Source organism: Girardinichthys multiradiatus, chromosome 23 (genome assembly GCF_021462225.1).
Source record: "Girardinichthys multiradiatus isolate DD_20200921_A chromosome 23, DD_fGirMul_XY1, whole genome shotgun sequence".
NCBI classification, from domain to species: Eukaryota; Metazoa; Chordata; class Actinopteri; order Cyprinodontiformes; family Goodeidae; genus Girardinichthys; species Girardinichthys multiradiatus.
Window position 1 is genome coordinate 14,540,442 of NC_061815.1, and position 26,291 is coordinate 14,566,732.

Below are 26,291 nucleotides of genomic sequence, written 5' to 3' on the forward strand. Positions count from 1 at the left end.
TGCTGTCATATTGTTGAACAGCATAGAATTAATTAACGCATAATTAAAAGCTTTTAAACCAAAGTTTTAACTGAGTTAAAAACAATTAAATATCAGTTTCTGTATTGGGTTCATATATTTGTACATCCGACTCTAGACGATTCAGGGCTTCACCAGTCATGGACTTCACCGCACGTCACTGAACTGAGATCTAATATAGCCCGGGAAATAATAATGGTGGACAAATATGTTCATGTTATAGACTATTATTACATCAAAATTAATCCTGACAACAATTTTATACAAAAATACACAAACCGGTAGAATAATGATAAACTGGGGTGTTTTCATTGTAAATCTGATTTGTCAGATATAATATTTTTTTTATTAAAATAAAGAAAATTATAAAATAAAATAAAATAATTGTCTTCTGCTTTGTCATTATGTTGTTGAACAGTTTTTGCTGAACTTCTGCTGACAAAACAACCGTTTTTTTTTTTCTTTTTTCATATTAACCGAGTGTCTTTAATAAAAAAAAAAGCAAAATAGAAGTTCTCTATTCATTAAAAACGGTTTTGTGCATCTTGGGTGTCTGGAGAGATTATGTGATGGCCGTTTATGACTGGCAATGCATTCAGAAAACGAAGCAATGACTCCGACAGGCATCCACAGTTCCTGATTTTTTATTCTTTTGTTATTTCAAAGATGTTCACACGAACAGAGAAGGTCATTGATGCTCTTTTCATCTGCCTGCATTTTCTCCACATAGTGACCTGCCATTGGTGCACACTGCGCGGTGCTGTTGCAAATGGCAGCGGCCTTTGGAACACGCATGGATGACAGACTAATAATGAACTATTTGCAGTTTCGGTGAGTTAATAACACTGCAGGCGTTATACAAACATATTGGCATTCTCTCTTCCTAGAATTTGATAACTTTGCGCTGAAACATCCGGTATTGCACATTAATTAAGGCAATCGTGTTAACTGGACAGGGTTTTTTTTTGCGCTTCCGATTTCATTGCGCACCTAAATATATATATCACGCTGCGCGTGTTTTTGCGGGTACTGTCAGGTTTCAAGAGCCACAAACGTTTTGTTTGTGCCTGTCTGTCTCTAAACAGCGGGAGCACCAGAGAGAGAGAGAGAGATCCATCACAGTCTCTCAGCACAATCGGGTCCACCCCACGTGAATATCTGTTGGGACCAGGTCACGGCCGGCCAGGGCCGTAGAGTGAGGGGGCCAATGGCCCCCTGGTCCCCCCTATTCCGGCGGCACTGGGCCGCAGTGATGATGAGCTAATTATCTACTGTCTGTTATGACTCACCAGTGAAAATGTGTAGGCTATTTCTGCAACTGCAACAATCTTTGACACTTTAGGAATTCAGCAATATCCTTCTTGCAGTTCTCTCTTTATGCTTTGGTTTGTCTGTTTCAGTACAACAAAAGAAGAAGATGAGCTGTGCAAAATGCTTCTGTTTACACATTATGACACTTAAGCAAAAAAAAAAAAGTGCATTGTTTTAGCCTGCTATTCAGTATGTTGTGACTATGAATCTGAATATATTATTTAATATTTCATATTGATATTTTAATATTTTATCAAATAATATTTTGGTCTGTTAAGGGTTATCTTGTGAATACCAGCCCAGTAAGGCGATGGTATCAGGACAAAATAGAAAAGGGTGAGACAAGTTCTGACATTATTGAACAGCAAAACTCTGTACATACATGGAATGAATTCAAACAATTTCTTAGAATACAAAAATTTATTAACAAAAATAAATCAACTCAAAGTCAAACATATTTCAATCAACAAACTCTTTACTATGCTAAAACAATCCAACTAACTACCAAGCAGAATTAAAGAATAACGAAGACTAATGAGCTATGTACAATATAAACAAGTTGATTAAAGATGGTTCATTCATTACCATGTAATATTTATGCTTGAGAACCAAGGATTATCTTGAACGATCTGGAAGTGAAGTTAAGTTAGTCTTGGAACCAACTTATGCAATAATCAGCAAACGTTTAGACAACCATTCACAATGCAAGATCAGATAAAATATTATTTTATTAAAATAATGTTTTAAAGAATGATCTGCTGAATAAAACCAACCTTCTGGATGACCATTTTTCAACAGTGTCTAATTAACTGCCTTTATTTATTAAAATAATATTTCAAGAAATATTATTAAGGAAATAGTAAAACATTTAGGGAGGTATTTTGGAAAATAAATCTTTCTGTGAAATGTTCCCTAGCAGGCAAGCACGTGTTCTTAGCTGTTAGCAGTGAAAGCTAACAAAAATTCAGGTACAGGTTCAGGCTCCGATGAGCCCTGAGAGAAACATGCCATCTCAGACTAAAACAGAGAAGATTAATTTATTTTATTTTGTTATTTATTTATTTTCCAAGAGAGCTGACAGCTCGCTCTCAGACCAATTGCATTGGTTTCCCTCTCAAGTTCAATACAAACTTATGAACTTGTGTAATCACTGCAGAGAGCCTCAAATATCAATAACGGTGGTTCAGCCTGTGGGAGAGTAATGTGAGCCCTTTATGCTGTTGAAGCTTAAAGGCTGGAAGACTGGGTAGACAGGCGTTGCAACCTCAGGTATATAACATTGGCATGGAAATTGGGCTGCTGGACCCCCTGTGGTGGCTGAAGGGTATAGTAACACGCTCAAAACCCTAAGCAATAAAACGTATCTTTGTAAGTGTAAATGTGTGGTGATTGTGAGTGTGGCTTGGGTAAAAAAAACAACAAAAAAAAGCTCTTTGAAAGATCGGTATTGCTATATAAGGACAATAGGTTTAGTCCAGCACCGCTGATCGCCATAGGAAGTTAGAAAAGTAGCCGTTTACAAATCTACAAAACTGTGCTTCAAAGGTGAAACAAGTCTAATGGTAGGAGTGTCATGAAAAGGTTTATGATCTATTTTTTGATTTCAGATACTAAATGTAATTAGATTTTTTTTACTTGGTTTAGTGGGCCTGAGAATATTGCTTCAGGTTTAAAAGCTGCCATGGCTAAAGCTCCTTTGGCATTGACAATGCTGAATCTAAATGCATGCCACACTTTTCAGATTCCTGTAAACTGATGTGAAAACCATATGTTATATATGAATTTCTCCACTCGCCCCGTCCACTTGAGTTCAAACTCAAGTCCTCTACCAAAGGTTTAGGGTTCTGAGCATCTTTGCTGTTCCTAGAACTGTGCTCTTCTAGACAGAGATCTTAGTGGTTGTTCCTGGAATCTGTTGCAGCCCTTCCGTCAGCTTTGGGGTCACAGCCCAAAGTGCACTGAAAACCACTATCAGCACTGAGGCCATGACTCTGCACAACTTCTCCATTTCCTGCTAGATCCCTTGGTACTTCTCAGGCTTTTAGTGCTCTTTGTTCTTCATGTTACTGTTTGTGCCTAAAAGATAGGTCACGGTGTTCGCAGATTAGCACACATTGTTTGTGAATATATGCACGTTCATCAGGTAGAGGAGACGAAGGAAAGTGACAAAGTGTTACTGCATGGCTGCCAGCATCACAGATGAGGAAAGGGACAGTGACATTGAGGCACGCCCCTCTGTAGCTTTCATCTTCTCTCTCACGTACAAGCCAGTACATGCACACAGAGACACATGCAGCAGCACACAGGAGTGCATTTGTATGCACGGTACACATCTCGCAGTTCATCCTAACTCATCCTAATATCCCTATCTCCTCTGACACACCGGGGTCTAAACAGGAGTTTATCCGAAACAAACACACACATTTCCACACACATACACACCACCATACGAAAACCTGTATCCCTGTGAGTAGGTGTATGACTCAGCATCAGCTAGACCAATTAGAAGTGCGTCTGACAGACTGTGCTATAAACGCGCAGCATGCAAACAGACACATATACACGTCGGGCTCACAGCTCAGCTCTCACCAGCATCTTTCTAATCCTGTCAGCTGCGTGTTTCTCATGGCTGTGACTCATATCTGTTCGACAGCACATGAGGTGTTCTCTTTTTCTCTAACAATTATATGCTAACCCTAACAACCTGCTTGCTACCACATTTTTAGTTTCCCGCATATCAATGTTTTTTTTTGTTTTTTTTCCATCATTGCAAAGCAGACAGGCTTTACAGAAACCATGCTGTCCTCAAATCCAAACAAGCGGTACAAGCTAATGCAAAATACAAAGCAAGCACTGGTTCAACGTTGTGTGTTTCAAAGTTTTTTGAAAGTGTCTGGATTAGTAGATAATGGTCCCCTGGACATACTTACTAAGCCTCTTCACTTTCTAATCAGATATGATTCCAATCATCTCTTCACACCTTTGGCTTAGGATGCCCAGTTCCCTCGAGAGCTCAGGCTCATGCTCATGGAGTCTGAAATGATTACCTAAAAAGGCTCTTTTGGGTCCTCAGCTGAGGGAAACACTGTAGTTTAGAATAAAAAAAATGTAGATTATTGAGAAATACGCTGGTTTTTACAGAGAGGATTAGGGTTTACAAATGATTAGATTTGTGGTGTAAGTAAATAATTCTTGTAACACCAGACCTCAGTAAATTATAGTCATCAGGAAATCAAGCCTGTAATCAGACTAAAAACAGTCTGCTTAGTAATGGAGCTGTTTCTGATTTGGGTTTGTGCGACAACTGTTCTGTAGAAATGTAAATAAATACTAAATGACATGTTATTTTTTTGCTTCTTTATATAATAGAAATATTGCTTTAAAATAGTCTTAGCTAGAAAATGCTTACTACTTTGGTGTATTGTTTTCTTTTTGACAACATCTTCTGAGAGTTCAGGAGGAACGAGGAAAGGTGTAAAGAAATTGATGCTTTGTTTTTGTTTTGTCAAAATATTTATCATTTTGAAATAGTTCAGGGAGAACTTTGCTGTATATTCTGTTTAAAAATCCTTCCAGATTTTGGGGGTTTGCAATTACATGCACAAGTGTTTAAGGGTATATCTAAAGATTGAGGCTTTTGCCCATTCCCCTTTGCAAAATAGCTCAACCTCTTCCAGATTGAAAATCAAACATTATTTTCTAGCCTCGTGACATATTCTCAATTGGAGTTTGGGTCTGGACTTTGACTGGGGCAATTTACAACATTACTATGTTTGATCTAAACCATTCCATCATAGCTGTGTATGTTTTGGGATGTTTCTCTGGAAGGTAAACCTTCACCCCAGTCTCTAGTCTTTTGCAGCCTCTTACAGAATTTCTCTCACGATTGTCCTGTATTTAGCTCCTTCCATCTTTCCATGAGCATCCCCACAGCACCACCATGTTTCTCTGTGGGAATAGTGTGTTCAGGGTGTTGTACAGCACTTGTTGTCCACCACATGTAGCATTTTGAATGTCGGTCAAAAAGGTATTTTTGGTCTCATCTGACCAAAGCACCTTCTTCAACATACTTGCTGTGTCCCATTAAATTTTGTTTTATGAAAAACCTTGAAGTTTTTTGGCTTTCTTTCAAAAATGGCTTCCCTCTTTCCATTCTTCCATAGAAGCCAAATAGTGGAGTGTGCAACTAATAGTAAAACTGTCAATAGCTGCTCCCACATGAGCAGATTCAAAACAGTGAACCTTTCATTGCCATTATAGTCAGTATTGCTCTTCTAATCTTGTCTAAAATTGTTTTCTCTGATAAAAATTATCATATCAATATAATATGGTTTGTTTCTTTTCATTGACCTGTTTTCCACATAATATAAAGATCAGTATCACTTAGTGTTGTAGTGTTCAAGTATTGGTCTTGGCCTTGTTCTCTGTCTTCGATGTGCTGTATTTTTTTTTCAAGACTAGCAATATCCATTTATTACTAAATATATACATTAGATGGTTTTCTGTCTCTGCAATATGCAGAAACAAAGTAAAAAATAAAGTGACTTAAGTCATTTACCTCCACCTGTCCCCTCCTCTTACAGTGCTTGCAACCAATGATTAGTTACAAAATGTTTAGGTGGATGTATGCTCTCTTGAGAGTTGTCTGGTTTGTCTGTTTAACTTGTTACAATACTGTCATATTTAAAAAACAAGTGGCATATAGTTGGGATCTTTTCAAATAAGTTTGGGCTCACTTAAAAGCTGGCAGTGCACCTAACTGACAAAGTAAAGTTTTAAATGTGCTTGCTAATGAGCTGCTACAAGCAGATTTTCTTTAAACGTTTGCAGTGACAACTACAGGTGCTGGTCATAACTGGACCAGCCTGGTAGCCAGTCTTCATTGATTGCACATTGCACCAGTAAGAGCAGAGTGTGAAGGTTCAATTTGCTCAAAATATTGAAATGCACACATTATGGGTGACATACCAGAGTTCAAAAGAGGACAAATTGTTGGTGCACGTCTTGCTGGTGCATCTGTGACCAAGACAGCAAGTCTTTGTGATGTATCAAGAGCCACGGTATCCAGGGTAATGTCAGCATACCACCAAGAAGGACGAACCACATCCAACAGGATTAACTGTGGATGCAAGAGGAAGCTGTCTGAAAGGGATGTTCGGGTGCTAACCTGGATTGTATCCAAAAAACATAAAACCACGGCTGCCCAAATCACGGCAGAATTAAATGTGCACCTCAACTCTCCTGTTTCCACCAGAACTGTCCGTCGGGAGCTCCACAGGGTCAATATACACGGCTGGGCTGCTATAGCCAAACCTTTGGTCACTCATGCCAATGCCAAATGTCGGTTTCAATGGTGCAAGGAGCACAAATCTTGGGCTGTGGACAATGTGAAACATGTATTGTTCTCTGATGAGTCCACCTTTACTGTTTTCCCCACATCCGGGAGAGTTACGGTGTAGAGAAGCCCCAAAGAAGCGTACCACCCAGACTGTTGCATGCCCAGAGTGAAGCATGGGGGTGGATCAGTGATGGTTTGGGCTGCCATATCATGGCATTCCCTTGGCCCAATACTTGTGCTAGATGGGCTGCCAAGGACTACCGAACCATTCTTGAGGACCATGTGCATCCAATGGTCCAAACATTGTATCCTGAAGGCGGTGCCGTGTATCAGGATGACAATGCACCAATACACACAGCAAGACTGGTGAAAGATTGGTTTGATGAACATGAAAGTGAAGTTGAACATCTCCCATGGCCTGCACAGTCACCAGATCTAAATATTATTAAGCCACTTTGGGGTGTTTTGGAGGAGCGAGTCAGGAAACGTTTTCCTCCACCAGTATCACGTAGTGACCTGGCCACTATCCTGCAAGAAGAATGGCTTAAAATCCCTCTGACCACTGTGCAGGACTTGTATATGTCATTCCCAAGACGAATTGATGCTGTATTGGCCGCAAAAGGAGGCCCTACACCATACTAATAAATTATTGTGGTCTAAAACCAGGTGTTTCCGTTTCATTGTCCAACCCCTGTATTTCAATTTTTTTATGTTGATGATTATAAACGACAATTAATGAAAACCCCAATATCAGTATCTCAGAAAATCTGATTATTACTTAAGACCAATATAAAAAAGGATTTTTAGAAATTTGGCCGACTGAAAAGTATAAACATTTATGGCATTAACTGTTGAAAATGGTCTCTCATTGATTTGTTCTTGGTTTTAAACATAGTCTGGCCTCCCTCAAAGTATTCGTCTTGGTCTTGTCTGATCTTGGTCTTAAATTGTTCTCAGCTTAGGTGGTTTTTACTTCAACACTAGTAAACTGTAACAAACATTTAAAAAAACTGCAAGTTTTTATAATTCTTGGTAAAAAGTTTTCACTCATACATCCAAACTGTTGAATTTAGGTATTCCAATCACTTTCATGGCCCCAGGTCTATAAAATTCAGCCCCTAGGCATCCAGACGTCAGAAATTACAACATTCCTATTTACTTTCAGTTAGTTTTCTAATTATTTAGTTCATTCTGGTAGAAGTCCTGAAACATAAAATAATTTGTTATGTAAAACATGAAGATGTTTATTTTATGTTGGGGGATGGGCGAGTGTTCACAGTTTTCTAACGAAGTCCCTTTCCTTCTCTCTCTTACAGCGAGGTGCAGACACATTGCGAGCAGACACAACAGACAGGTAAGTGTCACCACATGCTTGTGATTGATGAACTGTGTGATCACGAGCTATTTGTGGTTAAATTAAATCCTATCAATCCTTCCGTAGGTACTCTGGGACAGGGAGCTCAGGAGCTGCCTCCATGAGGAAGGTAGGAGTTGTTGGTGCCTCTTGTTTTTGTTGCATGAACCAGTGAATACGAGTCTGGATAGAATTTAATAACATTTTTTGTCAAGTGCACTTTCTTTCTAATCTCCATCAGTTTATTAAAGCAACACAGACTGAACTTCCATTTCTAAGAATAAATCTATTCAGGACTGTTATGATGAAATCAAGCAGAACAATCAAATGAGTTAAATTGATTTTCAAATTTAGACTACCATGGCTCAGGAGTTGTTTTAGTCATCAGCCCAAACCTTTTCTCCAAAGCACTGTGACCCAGTTTGGCCCACTTTAAACAGGAATCAGCAGCCTTGTTCTGTGTGTGTTTCAGAACCCCAGTTAATTTAATAATAAATAATAAAAGAAAAAGAAACAATTTCCCACACATGAAAAAGTACAATAATATACCACAAAACAAATCTTTTACCAGTGACAGGTAATTATTTATTGCTAGAAGGCTGGTATCATATAATTGGGTCTTAATAATTAGTTCTCAAAGAAAATTTGAAATATCTTCCTTTTCAACCATATTGGCGAGCAAGATGCTTGCCATGGAACTATTCAGATGAATAGAGAGAAATGTTGTTTTATTGGGACTAAGAAATTCCACCACAAATTTCACCTTGTCCTTTTTTATTAAACAAAGCTGGAGCCTAAATTTAAAATATGGAGACCCTAAACACAAATAAATACAAAAATTAGTAGCACCTTTAAAAAGAAGGCTGTGTTTTATATTTGACAGTATATAAAATAATGAACTGTCAAAAATTATTTTGATATAAATTGATCATTTTCCCAAAAGCTGTGTTAGTATGTTTAGTAAATTCATATTCAGGCATCATTATTTATTGACCATTATAATAAATAGTAAATCTTTTTTCTTTTTTTGGCAAAGAAATAAAATAAAAGATAGATTAACAGATTAACGACTGAATGTCAAGACACCTCGATCTCCTATAACAATTTGTCTGCTGGTCCGTTTAAATACCCAATGATAAGGATTTCCTTTGGAAAATGCATAGTTTTATTAGCAAGATGTTTTATTAGTAAAATGCATTAGCAAAAGATCTAACTATGATTACATGTAGAATTGTGCAGCTCCTTAGCAATCATCCAGCAGTTCAGACAGGTTTATCCTTTCAATATATTGGCATTTGAACATGCTGCGTCTAGCTGTTTGCCTGTCTATGATTAGCCAGTTCATTTCACGTTTAGCAACTCAACAAATTATGCTGCTAGCTTAGCAGTGAACCAAAAGAACAAAGCAGGTACAGTGACCACTAAATCCTATGTATAGCAGATAGCCTATGCAAATGTTTGCACAATTTCTTTAGGCAAAGAAAATACTTTTATGTATAAAACGTTTCAGGGAGAGAAAAAAAAGGATTGATTTTTGTGGGCTTGAAGTGTATTTGAAGCTTTTGCTTGAATTTCTAATAATAATCTTTTGGCAGAAAACAGATGGGGGTTTAAGAAAAGGAGCCATTTAGAGCAAAATGAGAAAAAACAAAACAAAAACAAAAGCACAGAGAAAGTGCAGTTAGCACAAAACTAATAGGTAGCATATACATTTTGGTACTATTTATGGTGTGATTTCTTTAATGCTTTTTGTTTATAGTCTGTTTTTATTGAGGATATGTTCATATGTAACAAGCCATATTGAGAGAAAAAGGGTTAAACTGGTGGGCAAAAGCTTTTGGTTGAGATTTCAGCTAACAGGCAAATCCAACTAAAACCAAAAAATTACTAGTTGTTTAAAAATGTCAAAAAATAAGCCCATTTAACTTGAAGCAAAGTGGAAACGAGTAATCTTAACATGAAGAGCAAATTGACTGCTGCTAAGTGTGGGAAATCTCTGTCTTCCTTTTGTCCATATAGCAAGAACTTTCCTAACATCTTTCTTCCCTCCTCCTTTTAGTCCTTCCATTACACATCTTTAAGAACGAAAACCAAAAAGAGAAGTAAAGGTAAGTACATTGTTGTGTTTCCTCCTTTATTTAGTAATTTATAAAAAATACACAGCAACACTTTGTTATTAGTGAATGCTGCCTGAGAGCTGAAGAAATGTTTCAGCCTGAAACTGTCTCTCAGTGTTCGCTGTGATGAGTCATTGTGAGCAGATGACAAGGCTTGAAATAGTATTAAAAGGACATCAGTTCTGACATCCGCAGTTTTTTTTTTTTATATTTGGAAAGTCCTCATGTACTTTACTTGATGAAAATAGATGAAAGACATACACACACACACACACACAGACAGACACAAGAGACGGTGTGTATTTTTGCTCCCATTTTGTCCTCTATTTGACTTCCTGTTATTAATGATTAGCTTTTTTGGGTAGTCTCAATTTGTCACTGTCTCAGGTGTAATGTGCTTCGAATATTCGAAGGGGTTCCATATGTGCAAAAAATCCACTTTCACGGCTGACACGGTTTTGCCTCCTGACCTGTTCCAGGCTCCCTTACCAGTGCCAGTCGAAGGAGAATCTCGTGTAAGGACTTGGGCCACGGTGACTGTGAGGGCTGGCTGTGGAAGAAGAAAGATGCTAAAGGCTATTTCACCCAAAAATGGAGAAAGTACTGGTTTATCCTCAAAGAATCTTGCCTTTACTGGTACACCAACCAAAATGTAAGGCATTACATTTCTCCTGATGTCTCCTTTCTGACAGATTTTCAAGCTTTGATTGGGTTAAACATATTTTTCATTGCAATAACTAACCCTATGCTTTTTGCTCATAAAATGTAAAAGTGGGATCTAACAACAATTTTCACGCATCAGTCTGCTTGTCTGTTATTTCTCTTCTTGTAAATGGAGCTCCAGTCCTCCCAAATTACTGGCACCGTTGATAAAGGAGTAAAAAGCCTATAGAAAAATCCATCTTTCATTGAATCATTATAATATTGCACTGAAAATCTGTGGGAAAATCAAGATTCAATCTGAGTGCATTTATTTTGTGTTAAAATGACTTCATGTTTTACTTGAATTTGTAAGTTGAACATAATTCATAATTTCCCTTTCCACCTGGGTATAAATGTGATGTTACTATATTGTTTGTCTTGCCACTAAACACAACAAACACTCCCCGGAGGTTCTGAAACAAAGATTAAACATGTGGAAAAGCTTTTCATGCCTGTGCATGGTGGAAGATCTGTGATGCCACAGGCCTTTTTCTCTTCTGTAGATCCTGGGAACCTCATGAACTCTCTGAAATAAGAGGAGATTTTAAATCAAAGCCTGGTGGTCTTTACCAGCAAATTGAAAATGCGCCATCGTTGAGTCTTTCGTCAGGATAATGATTCAAAACATTTGGCCAAGTTAACACAGAAAATGGTGCACCAGACACATAATCATAATTTACTTGAATTAAATCTAACGTTTTGTAAATGTATTTAATAAATGAGTTTAGTTTTAGGCTTTTGACGCATCTTTACAATGGGTGCCTATGAATAAGGAGGGTGCACTATGCAATGTTTAGACTATGATTAATGATATTTACTTAATGTATTGTAGTTTTCTGATAATAAAATTGTACCATTGTATTTTTTAAACTATTTAAGTTTAGCAAGAATACTGTCTTAAGCTAAATTAATTTTCATGACTAAAAGTTTGTATTTATGTAACCATTGCATTATGATGATTATGAGAATCTTGATAACAAAATCTTTTGCTACCATCCAGTTTAACTCAAAATTGCCTAAATATGGCCTGTTTCAGAGTCACAGTTCGTGTTTTTTATGTTAAGTGTGTCTTGGTAACTGTCCCTGCCAATGTAAACAACAGATCCTGTTTTCATATGCTGCACCACACCAATTGTATCCTCGATAAAATTGGTATATCGGTGTGCCTGACATTTTGTTCTCTGTGTCGTTGATGTACCACCGCTCTCCATCTGTCTCCGCCTGCAGGATGAGAAGGCTGAGGGCTTCATCAGCCTCCCTGAGTTCAGGATAGACCGAGCCATAGAGTGCAGGCGGAAATTGTGAGTCTCCCTCACATATCGCCAGAATTACTAATCAAGCACATTTGCTCTCACCCACACAACGTGAACACACACAAACGCACCGTGCATACACAAAAAGAGAGAGAGAGAAAAAAAAGCTAATCAGTCTCTATCTCTATATCTGACTGCAGTGCCTTCAAAGCCTGTCATCCCAAAATCAAGAGCTTCTTCTTCGCCACAGATTGTCTTGAGGAGATGAACAGGTGAGCTTCATCTTTGTGTATCTGTGAGTCTCTGAGTGTTGTGTTGATGTGAACAGCAGTCAGGCATCAGGGACGTCACTTTATGAATATTTTAGCCGAGCAAAACAAGTTTACCCGGGGCAGTGGCCCACCAACACCACACTGTGCATGAATGTGTGTTTGTGTGTGTGTGTGTGTGTGTGTGTGTGTGTGTGTGTGTGTGTGTGTGTGTATATGAGAGAAAGATTGTAATGATATTTGCAGGATATATCTGATGAGCTCTAATTATCCACACCTCTCCTCAATGACATGTGGAGATAATTGGAGGATAGTAATTAACCAGCTATATTTGACTTCTGTACAGCATTTGTTGGCTCATGTGTGTCTGTGTGGTTGCAGGTACTTTCGCAAACTTTGTGTGTGAGAAGATGGATGTCGCTGTAAGAAATGAAAGTTTTTTGAATGTCGTCATGGCTTTTTTTAGTACTTACAGTAAAATTAAATATGGACTCTGTATTCTGCGCCTGAAAGACAAGACGTTTGTTGAATTCCTAAAGAGTTCCTGGTTTCTTCTAAAGTAGTCGGGACCCTCTAAGAGGTCACACGGGTCCATGAAGACCTTAGATCTACATCTACATCAGAATTTGAATTCTTGCAATTTGGAGAGACAATATACCTAGACTCCAGGTCAAAAAAAAATCTTTATTCAGTTTTCAGGTTTAGTTACAAAAGTATTTACTTCAGTTTGGATAAAGCATCTTTGTTCAGTCTTGCAACAGGTTTTTGAAACTACTGAAGCCATCAATGCCATTGGTTTTGGCACCCTTAGATATAATAAATCCAGCTGCTCGGTGAAGGCCTCAAAGGTTTGTTAGAGAACATTAGTGAACGAACAGAATCATCAATACCAAGGGACACATAAGGCAGGTCAGGGATAAAGGTGTGGAGAATGGAGTTAGTTTATAAATCAAAAGTCAAAGCTTTGAACACCTCAGAGCATTTTTTCAAGTCATCTGAAAAAAGAGCCATTGTTGAAAGGTCCTATTTGCAGTTTGCCATAAGCCATGTAGGAAACACAGCATGTATGTGGAATAAAGTATTCTGGTCAGATGAGACCAAACTGAACTTTTGAAGCTGCATGCAAAATGCTTTGTGTGGCAGTGTGGTAAAAATCTAATACAGTCCATTACCCTAAACACACCATCCCCATGGTGAAGCATGTTGGTGGCCACATAATGCTGTAAAGGAGCTTTTAGAGCAGGAGAAGGAACTAGTCAGTTGAGGATAAAATGGGGCTAAATACCAAGCAATCCCAGTTAGAGGTTGCGAAAGACTTGAAAGCCTCATTCTAAACATATGGTCAGAGCAACAGCAGGATGGCTTCAATCAAAGAATATTCATGTATTAGAATGGCCCCATCAAAGTGCAAACCTCAGTCCAATTAAGACTTGTAGATGTAAGATTACAGACACAGATTGAAATTGCAGCTAAATGTGGTTCCACAAAATGTTGCCTTCACAATAACATTTGCCTCTGAAGTTATTTAACATCCACTGCAAATTAGGCTTAAACTAGCAGTTTCAATAAACAAATCAAATAAGAACAATTTAAACAGCCCAACACAACGTCTCTAAATGACTACTACAGTAAAACTATTTAAGTAACCCATTTGGGGTGTTTTCGTGTCTCACCTGCACATTTCGTTTTTTTCCTTGTGTATCTGTTGTGGATTGTTTTGTTTTATTTTGTGTAAATAAATAACTTACAAACTAAAAGAAAAACTTTTGACAAACATCTTTAGTACTTAGTAGAGCAACTTTCTTTTATTTGGACCAGCTGTAAACATGATGCTTAGCCAGACAACCAGTATCTGACAGGGTTCTGAGGGGTTCTGATGGACTGTAACATTTGGGATCAGTCTTGTTTGACACCCACACTTAGCTTTCTCACAGACAGCATGACATTTTCTCCACACATTGCATATTTCCAGCACCAAAAGAAGCAAATTAAGGGTAGGCTAATGTTTTTGAACATTAAACCTACGAAGTATGCTCCCTGCTGTATGTCCTGGAACATTTAGAGTCTTTGCTCTCTTTTTATAACCTTTTCCTTCTTTGTTCAAAGCAGAGGTCTCTTCTCTGAATCTTTTGGACTATTCTTTTGACAAAGCTGTATTTTTAATATGGGATGGGACATTACCATCAACACTCCAGGTATTTGAGACGTTCTATCTCAAGCATACATGAATAACTTATGAGCCCCTCTACAGGGTTCATCAGTTGTAACTGAGACCACGCCTGATTTCCAGTTGTTCTGCTCTAATAAAGAATTATATTGAGAGTGCAATATTCAATGAAATTAGAATTAGGTGTTGAATTTGGATGATATCCATGTTGTATTACTTTTATTTAACTATTTAAACAGTTTTTTTTTTCTGTAATTGGTGTATTTCAATGCCTGAACAATTTAGATTTTCTTCTAGGGATAAACCAGATTTGCACTTGGAGTTGAGAAATTATTGGTGCATCTGTGCTTTGTGATAGTCCTTTACATAAAATATGAAGGAAATACGTTGAATTTTCTAGATAGAAAGTGACAAAATGAGAAAAGGTTTAGGGGGTATGAATATTTTTGTTCTTGTTACTTGCAGGTGGATGAACCGGCTGGGGTTAGCTGCTATTGGCTACACACCAGATGATAAGGTGCCACGCCCCGATGAAGGTGAGATGTGTTTCCCACTCTAGAAATGAGTTGCTCTTTTTCTTTCTGCTTGTGAATTCACTTGGTTGTGTGTGTTTGTATTTGTCTTCATATCAGACTACTGGAGTGAGAGCGATCAAGATGAAGTTGATGGATCGATGACACTCAAACAGGAGGGGCCCTCATCTCTCTGTGATACTTACCACCGCACACCATCTGTAAGTAATACATATTCTCATTCAGGCCCACTCAACATTCTCTCTGCAGCTTTTCATTCTGATGGAATATTTTATTCTTTAAAGCCCCACAGTTTTCAGAGCTGCACAGACCAAAGCTTTCAGCATTAATAAAACATCAGAGTGGGAGACTATTTGGTTCTTTAAGCAGGCAAGATCATAGTCTTGCTCCATCCTCCTACCAGAAGGTGTACCCTCTCTAACCTCTAGGTGGCAGTAAATCACACTGCTAATGACATCTTTGCTTCTTCTCAGTGGAGGCTCAGGACATGTACATACTGGCAGCCATAGACATGGAAGAATAAAGGCCACATGACCATACGGATCATATGTCAACATCACAGCCTATAAAACATATTGTCCAAAGGCTTTAGGTCAAGCTGTGCAACTGCTTGAACCGTTGTGGTTCTGAGATGTATAAGCATATTACCCAAAACTGAACACTACAAAGTTTCATTTATTTATATGTTCTCTAAAAAAATAGGAAAATCAGGTAAAAGTTTATTTTTAAGTATGTCAAATAAAATATATATATACACGTGTGTGTGGTTTGGTATATTTTAGAAGTAAATTTAGAAGTTTAAGAGCATTTTAGGCACACTATGTTTCTTATTTAATAAACAAAATTGGTCTTAATTTGAATATTAATTTTTGCTGATGTTTTATCACCACTATAAATACTTTAGTATTACTTTTTTTTCCCTGAAAATCCAGTTTCCAATCATTCTTGTATTTCTTCTAAATTCTAACTTGCCACTTCCCATAATGTTGGGTGTTGTAATGTATTTTTATTCTAAGTAAAAAAGTAATGTGGCATCTACTCTTCTATGTAGCCTATATTCTGGCTGCACCATGATTGCCAAAACTAAACCATTCAGCAGTCATGTCAATATTTTTTGTACTAATACCTCTATCATTTCATTGCTTTTTTGCTCTCATATTTTGGTGAATTTCTCCCTTTTTTCTCCTGTACTCTCCATCCTTGCACACCTCTTCCTTCTTGCTTTGCTTGTCTCTTGTTTATGTCTGACTGTGCTCACATGTCCCCTGCTTTGTAACATTGTCTCCTCCTGCTCACTCTATCACACCTGGTCCCACTCAGGCCAACCTCCTGCACAGTTATGACCAGTTGCCCCGCTCATTTAGTTCCATGAGCCTCCTGCGATCCAATGCATCCCCACTCCCAAAAAGTGCCTCCACTTCCCCAATTCCTCCACAGATGGTCTCTTCCACCTCCCCTCTCCCTCTCCAGGTTAATTCTTCCAGCCCGTTCCCGGAGTCCAAACACGGTCGACATTTCTCGAGCGAGTCCACGCACTCTCACTCCTCAGCTGAGGACCAGCGTGGAGATGGAATGGGCATGGGCACAGGCACAGGCAGCACCAGCACTTACTCGTCCAGTTGCCGCTCCTCTCACCGTGAACGTCGCTCCTGGCAGGACCTCATTGAAACCCCGCTGACCAGCGCGGGGCTACACTTTCTGCAGACGGCGCCGGGGGAAAGCGATTACAGTGGCCTGATGGGAGGAATGGCCGGAGAGATGGGTTATTACGGAGGGCTGGGCAGGCAGGGAATGTCCCCAGAGAGACGCCGGCAAGCAACGCTACCTGTACGGAGACACCATGCAGCAGAGAGGGACAGGGAGCGGGATGGACCCTTCCCTTTGGAGCGAGGGCCGTACACACACAGCCACACATACCGACGCTCCCACAAGCAGCGGAGCCAGAGTCTACCCAGGAACAGAGATCCAATCCTAGGGAAACTGTTACACAGTGCTGCTCATATGGAGGAGAGGAGCGAAGATGAGGAGGCAGATGGGTCAGCTGCAGACATGCTGGAGGCCGAGGACGGTAAGAAAATGTTGCTTTGATCAAAACTATTTAATAGCTCTGGTTGTATTTGTAGGGTCATTGTCCTGCTGGAAGGTGAACCTCTGACAGTCCCAAGTCCTTTGTAACCTTTAAATGTTTTTTTCAAGGATTGCCCCAAATTTAGCTCCACCCATCTTCCCATCAGCTTCTCTGTCGAAAAGGATCCCCACAGCATGATGCTGCCACCACCATCATGTTTCACTGTTGTAACAATGTGTTCAGGGTGATGTGCAGTGCTAGTTTTACACTGTACGTAATATTTTGAATGAAGGCCAGAGGTTCCATTCTAATTTTAACTTTCTGTAGCACCTTCTTCCACGTGTTTGCTGTGTCTCTTATGGCTTGTGGCAAACTTCAAACAATACTGGTTTGCGAATTACTGTACAAACACTTTAAGTAGGATCAATGTAACAAAGATTATGGGAAAGGTGCATAAAAATAAACAACAGACTATTTACAAGAAATGGAAAAAACTGTGCAAAAACAGCAGGGATATAAACACTTATTGGACTTGTTGGGAGCAGTAATGGTATTAAAGTCCAACAGCTGCTAGGAGGAAGGACCTGCGATAACGCTCATTTGTGCACCTAGGATGCAGCAGTCAGTTACTATAGATGCACTCTAGTTCTGCAACACCTTCATATATGGAGTGTGGGAGATTATCCAATGGTGATGTTGTTTTTGCTAGTCCTTCTGTCTCCCACCACCTGCGCTGTGTCCAGGAGGCATCCAAGGCAAAGCTGGATCTCATTCTCCTTAGCAGGTAGAGTCTGCTCTGATTCTTCCTGTAAAGAGGATCAGTATTGTGACTCACGTTCAGTTAATTGTTCTGGTGAACACCCATTTACTTATAAGGGTCCACTATTACAACATCAGTTTTCTGGATGTTCACTGGTGTTCAAGGTGGTGAGTCTGCACCTGTGGAAATCAACCAGTAGCTCATTGGTGGTGTCTGTACTTTGAGACGTCTTCACCTATGATGAGGCCGACTATGTCAGAGTCAACAGAGAACTTCAGAAGATGGCAGCAAGGGGAGTTGATGGAAAAGTCTGCAGTGTAGAGGATGAAGAGGAATGGTGCCATCCCAGTTCCCTGCGGGGCTCTGTACTGCTGACCAGCCTGTCAGAGACACAGCCCTGTGTCCTCACATACTGTGGGAGGTCAGTAAGGTAGTATCTACTAGGGCAGGTGGTGGTCCACTCCTAACAGCTCCAGCCTGTCCATCAGAAGTCCAGACCGAATGGTATTAAAAGCACAGGAGAAATAAAGGAACATGATCCTCACAGTGCTTCCAGGCTTCTCCAGGATGGCCAGACCGTGGTGCAGGAGGTAGACCAGGAGATGAAGATGGTTGAGGACCAACCTCTCAAGGGTCTTCATCAGATGCAAGGTCAGTACTACTGGCCTGTTACTTCTGCGGTCCCACGGATGTGTTGTCTTAGGCACTGGTACCACATAGGAGTTCTTCCACAGCGGTACTTTCCCCAGCTCATGTTGACAGTTGATCTGCACAGCACCTCAGGAGCCTGGAGCTGATGCCATCCGGACCCACAGCCTTTTGCATATTTATCTTTTGTATCTTATTCCTCAAAGTGTTGTAAGAGTGGGGGAGGGAGGCTGTGGCATGAAGTTCTCTGAAGCGGAGGGAGTGGGTGATGGCTGAGAGCTGAGAGTTGGAGGGTTCTGGAAAAAAAAAGGCAGGCATGTGTTGAAGATAATGGGGGTTGCAGGAGGGGAACCTGGGCTAAAGGAGGGATGAGTGTCTCATCTGAAAGCTAGGGACAAACAAAATGACTTTCATAGACTTCACAGATTTTGAAAAGACAAAGGGCCCACACTAACGGACAGTTTCTGCAGATTTTTGTTTTATGGCTGAAAGACTGAGGATCACACACTTAACAACTACGCCTGCTGAGGGATCACAGACTGTAAGACTGATCAAACGAACTAAAGCAAACTGATGCATCAAACTCGCAGCGGCGACAGTTTGAACAAACATACCAGTAGGTAGCAGTAACAGAAGAAGTTCTCAGAATTTGGAAAGGCTATATTTCATAAAATGAAAAGATGCAATCTAAAACACATTTTATCCCATGAGTGAATTTCTCAGATGAAAAAATAATTTGGATAGTGCTGTCTTTTTTGTTACATTTATGTTGAAACATTAATTTTTTTCATGTCAGGTTCTTAGTGGATTTTTAAAGAAATTTGTTGTTGGCTTTATTCTAGAAATTATTATTGCTGTCTTAGACAACAATATAATGTTTTGACTGAACTGAGTAAACACATTTTTTAAATTTATGATAAATAACTCGATTCTATATAGAACATGTTTCTTTCAGAAATGTCCATTATTTTAATGAAGCATCAAATAAACCACATAATTTAATAATTACTGATAGTTGTTAAGAAAATGTACCTTTATCTTTATTTGTGATTACACTTAGTTCATTGTTTTTATTATTCCCACTGTTGTCTTCCGTTTATGTTTATAATGTATAGTTACAAATAAAGTTTTCAAAAAAGTAAAATTACAGCTTGCAGCATATGTGGTGTCCAAGGCTCTATTTTTTAATGGCTGTTGGCAACATGCAGTTCAGTTCAGTTTAATTCAGTTTATTTATATAGCGCCAATTCACAACACAACACAAAACTGGGAGCTGGTTCCACAGGAGAGGAGCCTGATAACTAAAGGATCTGCCTCCCATTCTACTTCTAGAGACTCTAGGAACCACCAGTAAACTTGCAGTCTGAGAACAAAGTGCTCTGTTAGGAACATATGGAACAATCAGATCTCTGATGTATGATGGAGATAGATCATTAATGGCTTTATATGTGAGGAGGAGAATTTTAAATTCTATTCTAAATTTAACAGGGAGCCAATGAAGGGAAGCTAAAATAGGAGAAATATGATCTCTCTTTTTAATTTTCATGAGAACTCTTGCTGCAGCATTTTGAATCAGCTGAAGGCTTTTAACTGCATTTTGTGGACATCCTGATAATAAAGAATTATAATAGTCCAGCCTTGAAGTAACAAATGCGTGGACTACTTTTTCAGCATCACTCCTGGATAGGATATTTTTAATTTTGGCAATGTTCCGGAGGTGAAAGAAGGAAATCCTACAAACCTGTTTAATATGGGATTTAAACGACATGTCCTGGTCAAAAATAACACCAAGGTTTTTTACTTTATCACCGGAGGTCAATTTAATGCCATCCAGGTTAAGTGATTGACTAAGCAGTTTCTTTTTTAAAGACTCCGGTCCAAAGACAACAACTTCTGTCTTGTCTGAATTTAGAAGCAAAACATTTAAAATCATCCACGTTTTTATATCTTCAAGACATGCTTGTTGTCTGTCTAACTGGTTGGGCTCATCAGGATTCATGGATAAGTAAAGCTGAGTATCATCAACGTAACAGTGAAAAGTTATTCTATGCTGCCTGATAATTTTACCTATTGGAAGCATATATATAGTAAAGAGAATTGGCCCAAGTACTGAACCCTGTGGTACTCCACAATTAACCCCGGAGTTTAAAGATGATTTATCATTTACATGAACAAACGATTATCTGTCAGACAAATAAGATTTAAACCAGCCTAGCGCTGTTCCCCTGATCCTTACAGCATATTCCAGCCTTTCTAAGAGAATATTATGGTCGACTGTATCAAAGCAGCACTGAGATCTAACAGAACCAGAACAGACACAAGTCCATTATCTGAGGCCATAAGAATATCATTAGTGACTTTCAGCAGAGCTTTTCAGTGCAATGATGAGCTCTGAAGCCTGACTGAAACTCTTCAAACAGGTCATTGCTGTGTAAATGCGAAACACATTTTATTAGCAACTATTTTCTCAAAAATTTTAGATAAGAATGGAAGATTGGATATAGGTCTGTAATTTTTCAAGTCATCTTGAACAAGTGAAGGTTTCTTAAGTAAAGGTTTAATTACAGCTAAATTAAAAGCCTGTGGTACATATCCATTTACTAAGGATAGGTTAATCATACCTAAAATGGGGCTGGTAATCAGTAGGAACACTTCCTTAAATAATTTGGTTGGGATTGGGTCTAACATACAAGTTGAAGGTTTAGATGAATCTAATATTTCTGATAACTCCGGAAGCTCCACAGGATCAAAACAGTCCAAACACAAATCAGGTTCTGCAGTTATTTCCAATGTTGTCTCAATTGCTGAGGGTGAAGCAATCATCTTCAGGAGTATGTCAAAGATTTTCTTTTTAATAGAATAAATTTTATTTTAAAAGAATCCCATAAAGTCATGACTGCTGAGAGCTAAGGGAATGGATGGCTCAACAGAGCTATGACTCTGTGTAAGTTTAGCAACTGTACTAAAGAGAAACCTAGGATTATTCTTATTCTCTTCTGTTAATAATGAGAAATAAGCTGTTCTAGCTTGGTGAAGTGTCTTTTTATACATTAGACTATTTTTCCAGATTAAGTAGGAATCCTCTAGGTGTGTAGAGCACCATTTTCTCTCCAATTTTCTAACATTGTGCTTTAAAGTATGCAGATCTAAAATAAACCAAGGAGCCTGCCTCCTATGAATAATTACCTTCTTTTTCAAGGGGGCTGCATTGTCTAATAAATCTAGTTGGTTTGAGGATGAGGTCACACCACCCAGGAGAAAATAAAAAAACTAAATGCATATATCTGAATCCCCTTTAAGTTGCATTAAAACAACAGTATTGACATTTTATTTGCGTTCTTCATATTTAAACTGATCATTTCCTGTCACCGGTCTGCCTCTCACTTCCTTCCTTCCGGATATTTCAGACCTGCGGGATTTCAGAATGGACAGCAGAGAGAGGAGGGTGTCAGAGGGAAGGGAACGACGGGTTTCAGACGGACGTGAGCCTGAACCTCTGGATGGGCTGGAGCAGCTTTACCGGGCTCTGGAGCAAGCCAACGTGACAGCTCTGGGAGACCCCAAACCCTGTAGCAAACAGGAGTTACGACGTTGTTTCACCCAGAGAGTTAGGGACCCCCTGCTCAACGATCGGCTGCACAGGGTGCGAGCCCTCCGCAGCACTTTGAAGGTACCACACCTGAATCAGTCACACAGGCTTATTCAAAAAGGCTTATTGAAAAAGTCTGAATGTTGGATCTTCTTGGTCTCTCTTTGCTCCTGCAGGCCAAAGAGTCTGAGCTGGCAGTGATCTGCGCCCTCCTCGAAGACCCCAGCCTTTGCTCCCAGACCTTCAGAGAGTGGAAGCAGTGGCACAGCGAGCTCTACGCAGACATCTGCCAGCTCAACCCCGGCACCAACGGCCAGGAGGACCTCTCCCCAATGGGGGTGCCTCTCATGACCCACACACACTCCTTCATTGAGACGCACGTGTGAGGCAGAGGGCGACCGCACACGTACTCTCAGCCACTCATACAGCAATGAACACGCAGAGAGCTTTCCATTGACCGAACACGACTCTGTGCACACACTCACACACAAACACAGGAACAGACATTGTAAGATGTGTAAATATCACAGAGGGGAATAGTCTGAGAGGTGCGTGGATGAACTTTTGATAATCATGAGGACCCTCCCCCACACAGGGTGCCTATTGCATGCCTGAACAGAAAGCATTAATCTTCCTTTGTCTGTGGAACTCACATATAGTTCAAACGCTTGTTGAGCAAAGTAGGAAAAAAGGAGACTTTGAGCCCAGGTTTGTTTCTTTGTGTTCTGTTTGTTTTTGTTGATGTTAGGGGACAGGGGGGAGCTATGTAGCAGCAATACAGAGGAGAAACCTTTTCACCACAGCACTGTACTTTTCTACTGATGAACTTTGCACCCAGAGCCACCAGTTCTCCCCCTTTCTCTAAATTTTCTTTTTTCTCATTGCATATCTAGTTGATTTACAGGGAAATCATTGTTATTTCAGGCTGATCTCATGGGGAATGTGAGAGCGGGAGCTTTGGTGTTAAGACTGTGAGATGTAGCCATTTTTTTTAGCTGTTTCTCTGGGAACCCATGAAATTAAGCATCAAGCAACAACTGTGCCGGCCACAAGCACGCTCCTTTAAACTGTGAAGTGTTCAGACATCCTAAAGGAGGCTCCTCTGTTCAAATGCAATCCTGTTTGCACCCTCTGATTTTTTCCCTCTAGTAGTTCTCAAAGACTTGTGTAAATGTGTATACTGATCTAAATGTTTGAGTTCCACTACCACTGTGATATGCTTCTAGAGGTAGCGGAGAGAAGATGGCGTGTTTCTATTAGTGTGGGTGCAAGACTGTTTTTTCTTTGTTTTTTTACCTTTGTTTTTTCACTGAATGCAAGAGCAAAGGAGTTCTCTTTTCAAAGAAGTCACTCACTGCAAAGAATGCACTTTCTATATCTCTGTATCCCATCAGCTGCATCACAGGGTCTGCGTCTCATCAGCCTCTTTCCCATTGCTGTTCAGATATCAGGTAAATGCATTTGCCGTCTCATTTTCTAAAGATTTGTGTACAGTCTACAGATATATTTAAAGATAGGAGAATATATAAATCTATTTACGTTTTGTGTCATAGATATAATGTAAAAGTAAGATGTATTCTATGCCAAGGTTTTTGCAGTGCCCCCCGCCGCCCTCTTCACGCTGTAGATGCAGGGTGCTTGGCAGCGGTTTCACTGGTTCAAGTCACAGCTAATCCTTCTCTCGGTGATGTGTTGCATGAGGAAAGATCTGGGACTGGTTAGAATGGAAAGGGTAAAATACTGTGGATAATTTTTTCGTTTTATTTATTAGTCTTGTAGCACATGATACATGCAAAAATGTCGTTAAAGGGTTGTTTTATGACACATTTGTTAAGTCTTTTTTTTCACTGCAAACAGCTTAACGACACACACTGTACAAAAACTGGAGGTGATATTTTTTGCTGCTCAGTTCTTTGAAGTAATGCAGATGTTAATTTAGCATTCAAACAGGTTTCAGTTTGTTTTTTTGGTTCATGTATGGTGTCTGTTGAAAGTATTCACACCCCTAAACTTACTCACATTTTGGCACAGTAATACCACAAACTTCAATATTTTTTATTAGTATTTCAAGTGATAGACCAACACAAAGAAGTACGGTTTTTATTTCGTTTTACAAATGAAATCTGAAAAATGAGGCGTGTATTTGTGTTCATCACTCCTAGGTCAATGCTTTGTAGACTGACCTTTCGCTGTGATTACAACTGCAAGTCTATTGAGATGTTTCCACCAGATCTTGAGACTTATACTTTTGCCCGTTCATCTTTGCAAAATAGATTAGGCTGAGAAAATTTTGTGTGAACATCAGCGGTCAAGTCCCAGTTTCTAAACTGGATTTAGGACTGGACTTGATGCTACCACTACAACCACATTTCATGGTGGGGATGGTGTGTTCAAGGTTAAATGGAGTGTTAGTTTTGTGCCACACATGGTGTCTTGCATGAAAGACAAAAAACTCTATTCTAAACAAACTGTATTTTGGTCTCATCTGGAGAGAGAACCTTCTTCCATTTGTTTTATGCTGTACATGGCTTGTGGCAAACTTTGAATTTATAATTTTCTTCAGCAATAGATTTTTTTCTACCGTTCTTCCATAAAGGCCAGATTTGTTAATTGCATGACTAAAAGTTGTCGTGTCGACAAATTCTCCCACCTGACCTATGAATCTTTGCAGGTCCTCCACAGATACCATGGACCCCTTGGCTCTGATTAATGCTCTCCTTGCCCGGCCTGTTAATTTAGGTGGATAGGCATGCGTTGGTAGGTTTGTAGTTCTGCTATACGTTTTTCACTTTGGGTGGTAGATTGAACAGTGCTCTAAAGAAAGGTTAAAGACTTTCGATATTATTGTCCAACCTAACTCTACTTTAAATGTCTCCCACACTTTATTTCTGACATTTCTGCTGTGTTCCTTGGACTTCATAAGGCATTGTTTTCATTATTTTTTGCCAATAAACCTCTGAGGCTAGATTGTACTTTTTGGGGGTGTCAGAGCAAAGTGAGCTAAAAACAATTGTTTGCCACACTTTTCAAATTTTCATTTGTAAAATACTTTCATAGCATGTAACGTTTCACTTAAACATTGGGTTACTTTAAAATCCCAGTAAAATACATTGAATACATATTGTCTTTGACTGATGTCAAATATATGTACATATAGGCTACAGCATAGAAAGGTTCATGGGGTGCTATTACTTTTGCGAGGCCTATAAAAAAGACTGAATCATGTAAAAATGTTGCCTGTAGAGACATTAGTGCAGTTACCTATTATTCCCTGCAGGGAAGTGGCTGATGCTGGCTAGTCACAGACTACTACACTAAAATGGCCTTTATGAGTCGTTTCAACTGTAACATCAGGCCAAGGCCTCAACGGTGCCCCCCAGTGTCCAAGACTCTGAAAAATATGTAGCACCTGCTGCATCCAGCACTATATGTCCTGATCTTCATTTTACTGTTAGTCTAGAGTGGATTTTTCATCATATCACACCGAAGTGAAATATCAAACACATCCACAGCTCATGTTTTCCAATGATTAATTTTAAGAGTGTCACAAATAAACTTAATGATGCAAGCACTTTCCTTGTGCCTCCCAAATCCTCTCTTTGACAGCAAAGGTCTCACCACACCAGTGTTCCCACGCATCTGTGGATGTCGAAGAGCGCCGATGCAACTCCATGCTCTCCGTTTTGTCGTATGAAGTGCCGGTCTTCTATCTCCAGCTCCTGCTCCCATGAGCAGGTTACATACTGTAGATTAAGGAGTTCTGAGAGTATTTATTTTGTTGACACTGACTGTGTTATCCCTCCCAGATCTTTTTGTGTGCATGTAGACCTGCAGAAACAGGCTGGAAAGGGAGATTCCACTGTGTGTTCTTTCAGGGGTGTACACCTCATGGTACATTGCACAGGTGTGTAAGATGTAAGTTGCACTGCGACATTAAAAAAAGGAACATATTGCTCTTTTTCAAGGATAATATTAGCTTACTATTCTGTACATTAAACTGACTAAAAATGATATTAAAAAGAAAGAAAGTGACATTTATTCTTCCTAAAGTAGCCTTTTTTGATTTCATATATATGAAAGTATATAAATATATATATATTAAAAAAATACAGATTGTAAACCTAAGTTGTTCAACTTTGACTTCAATAAACTGAATTATCTGCA

General features: G+C 39.3%; 1 protein-coding gene across 4 annotated transcripts in view; it reads left to right on the forward strand.

Annotated features, from left to right (window-relative positions):
• The window catches only part of si:ch211-26b3.4 (connector enhancer of kinase suppressor of ras 2), a 97,410-nt gene extending 71,119 nt beyond the window's left edge, over nt 1–26,291 (forward strand). For 2 of the 4 annotated variants that reach the window (XM_047353832.1, XM_047353833.1), the window contains 11 exons: nt 7,984–8,021; nt 8,109–8,151; nt 10,081–10,129; nt 10,618–10,790; nt 12,068–12,141; nt 12,294–12,365; nt 14,995–15,065; nt 15,162–15,262; nt 16,383–17,130; nt 21,946–22,208; nt 22,304–26,291. In XM_047353832.1, coding sequence (XP_047209788.1) covers nt 7,984–8,021; nt 8,109–8,151; nt 10,081–10,129; nt 10,618–10,790; nt 12,068–12,141; nt 12,294–12,365; nt 14,995–15,065; nt 15,162–15,262; nt 16,383–17,130; nt 21,946–22,208; nt 22,304–22,513 — 1,842 coding nt within the window. In that variant the 3' untranslated portion in view covers nt 22,514–26,291. The remainder of the gene's footprint in view (nt 1–7,983; nt 8,022–8,108; nt 8,152–10,080; nt 10,130–10,617; nt 10,791–12,067; nt 12,142–12,293; nt 12,366–14,994; nt 15,066–15,161; nt 15,263–16,382; nt 17,131–21,945; nt 22,209–22,303) is intronic. The other 2 variants (XR_007036367.1, XM_047353834.1) reach the window with 2 other exon arrangements.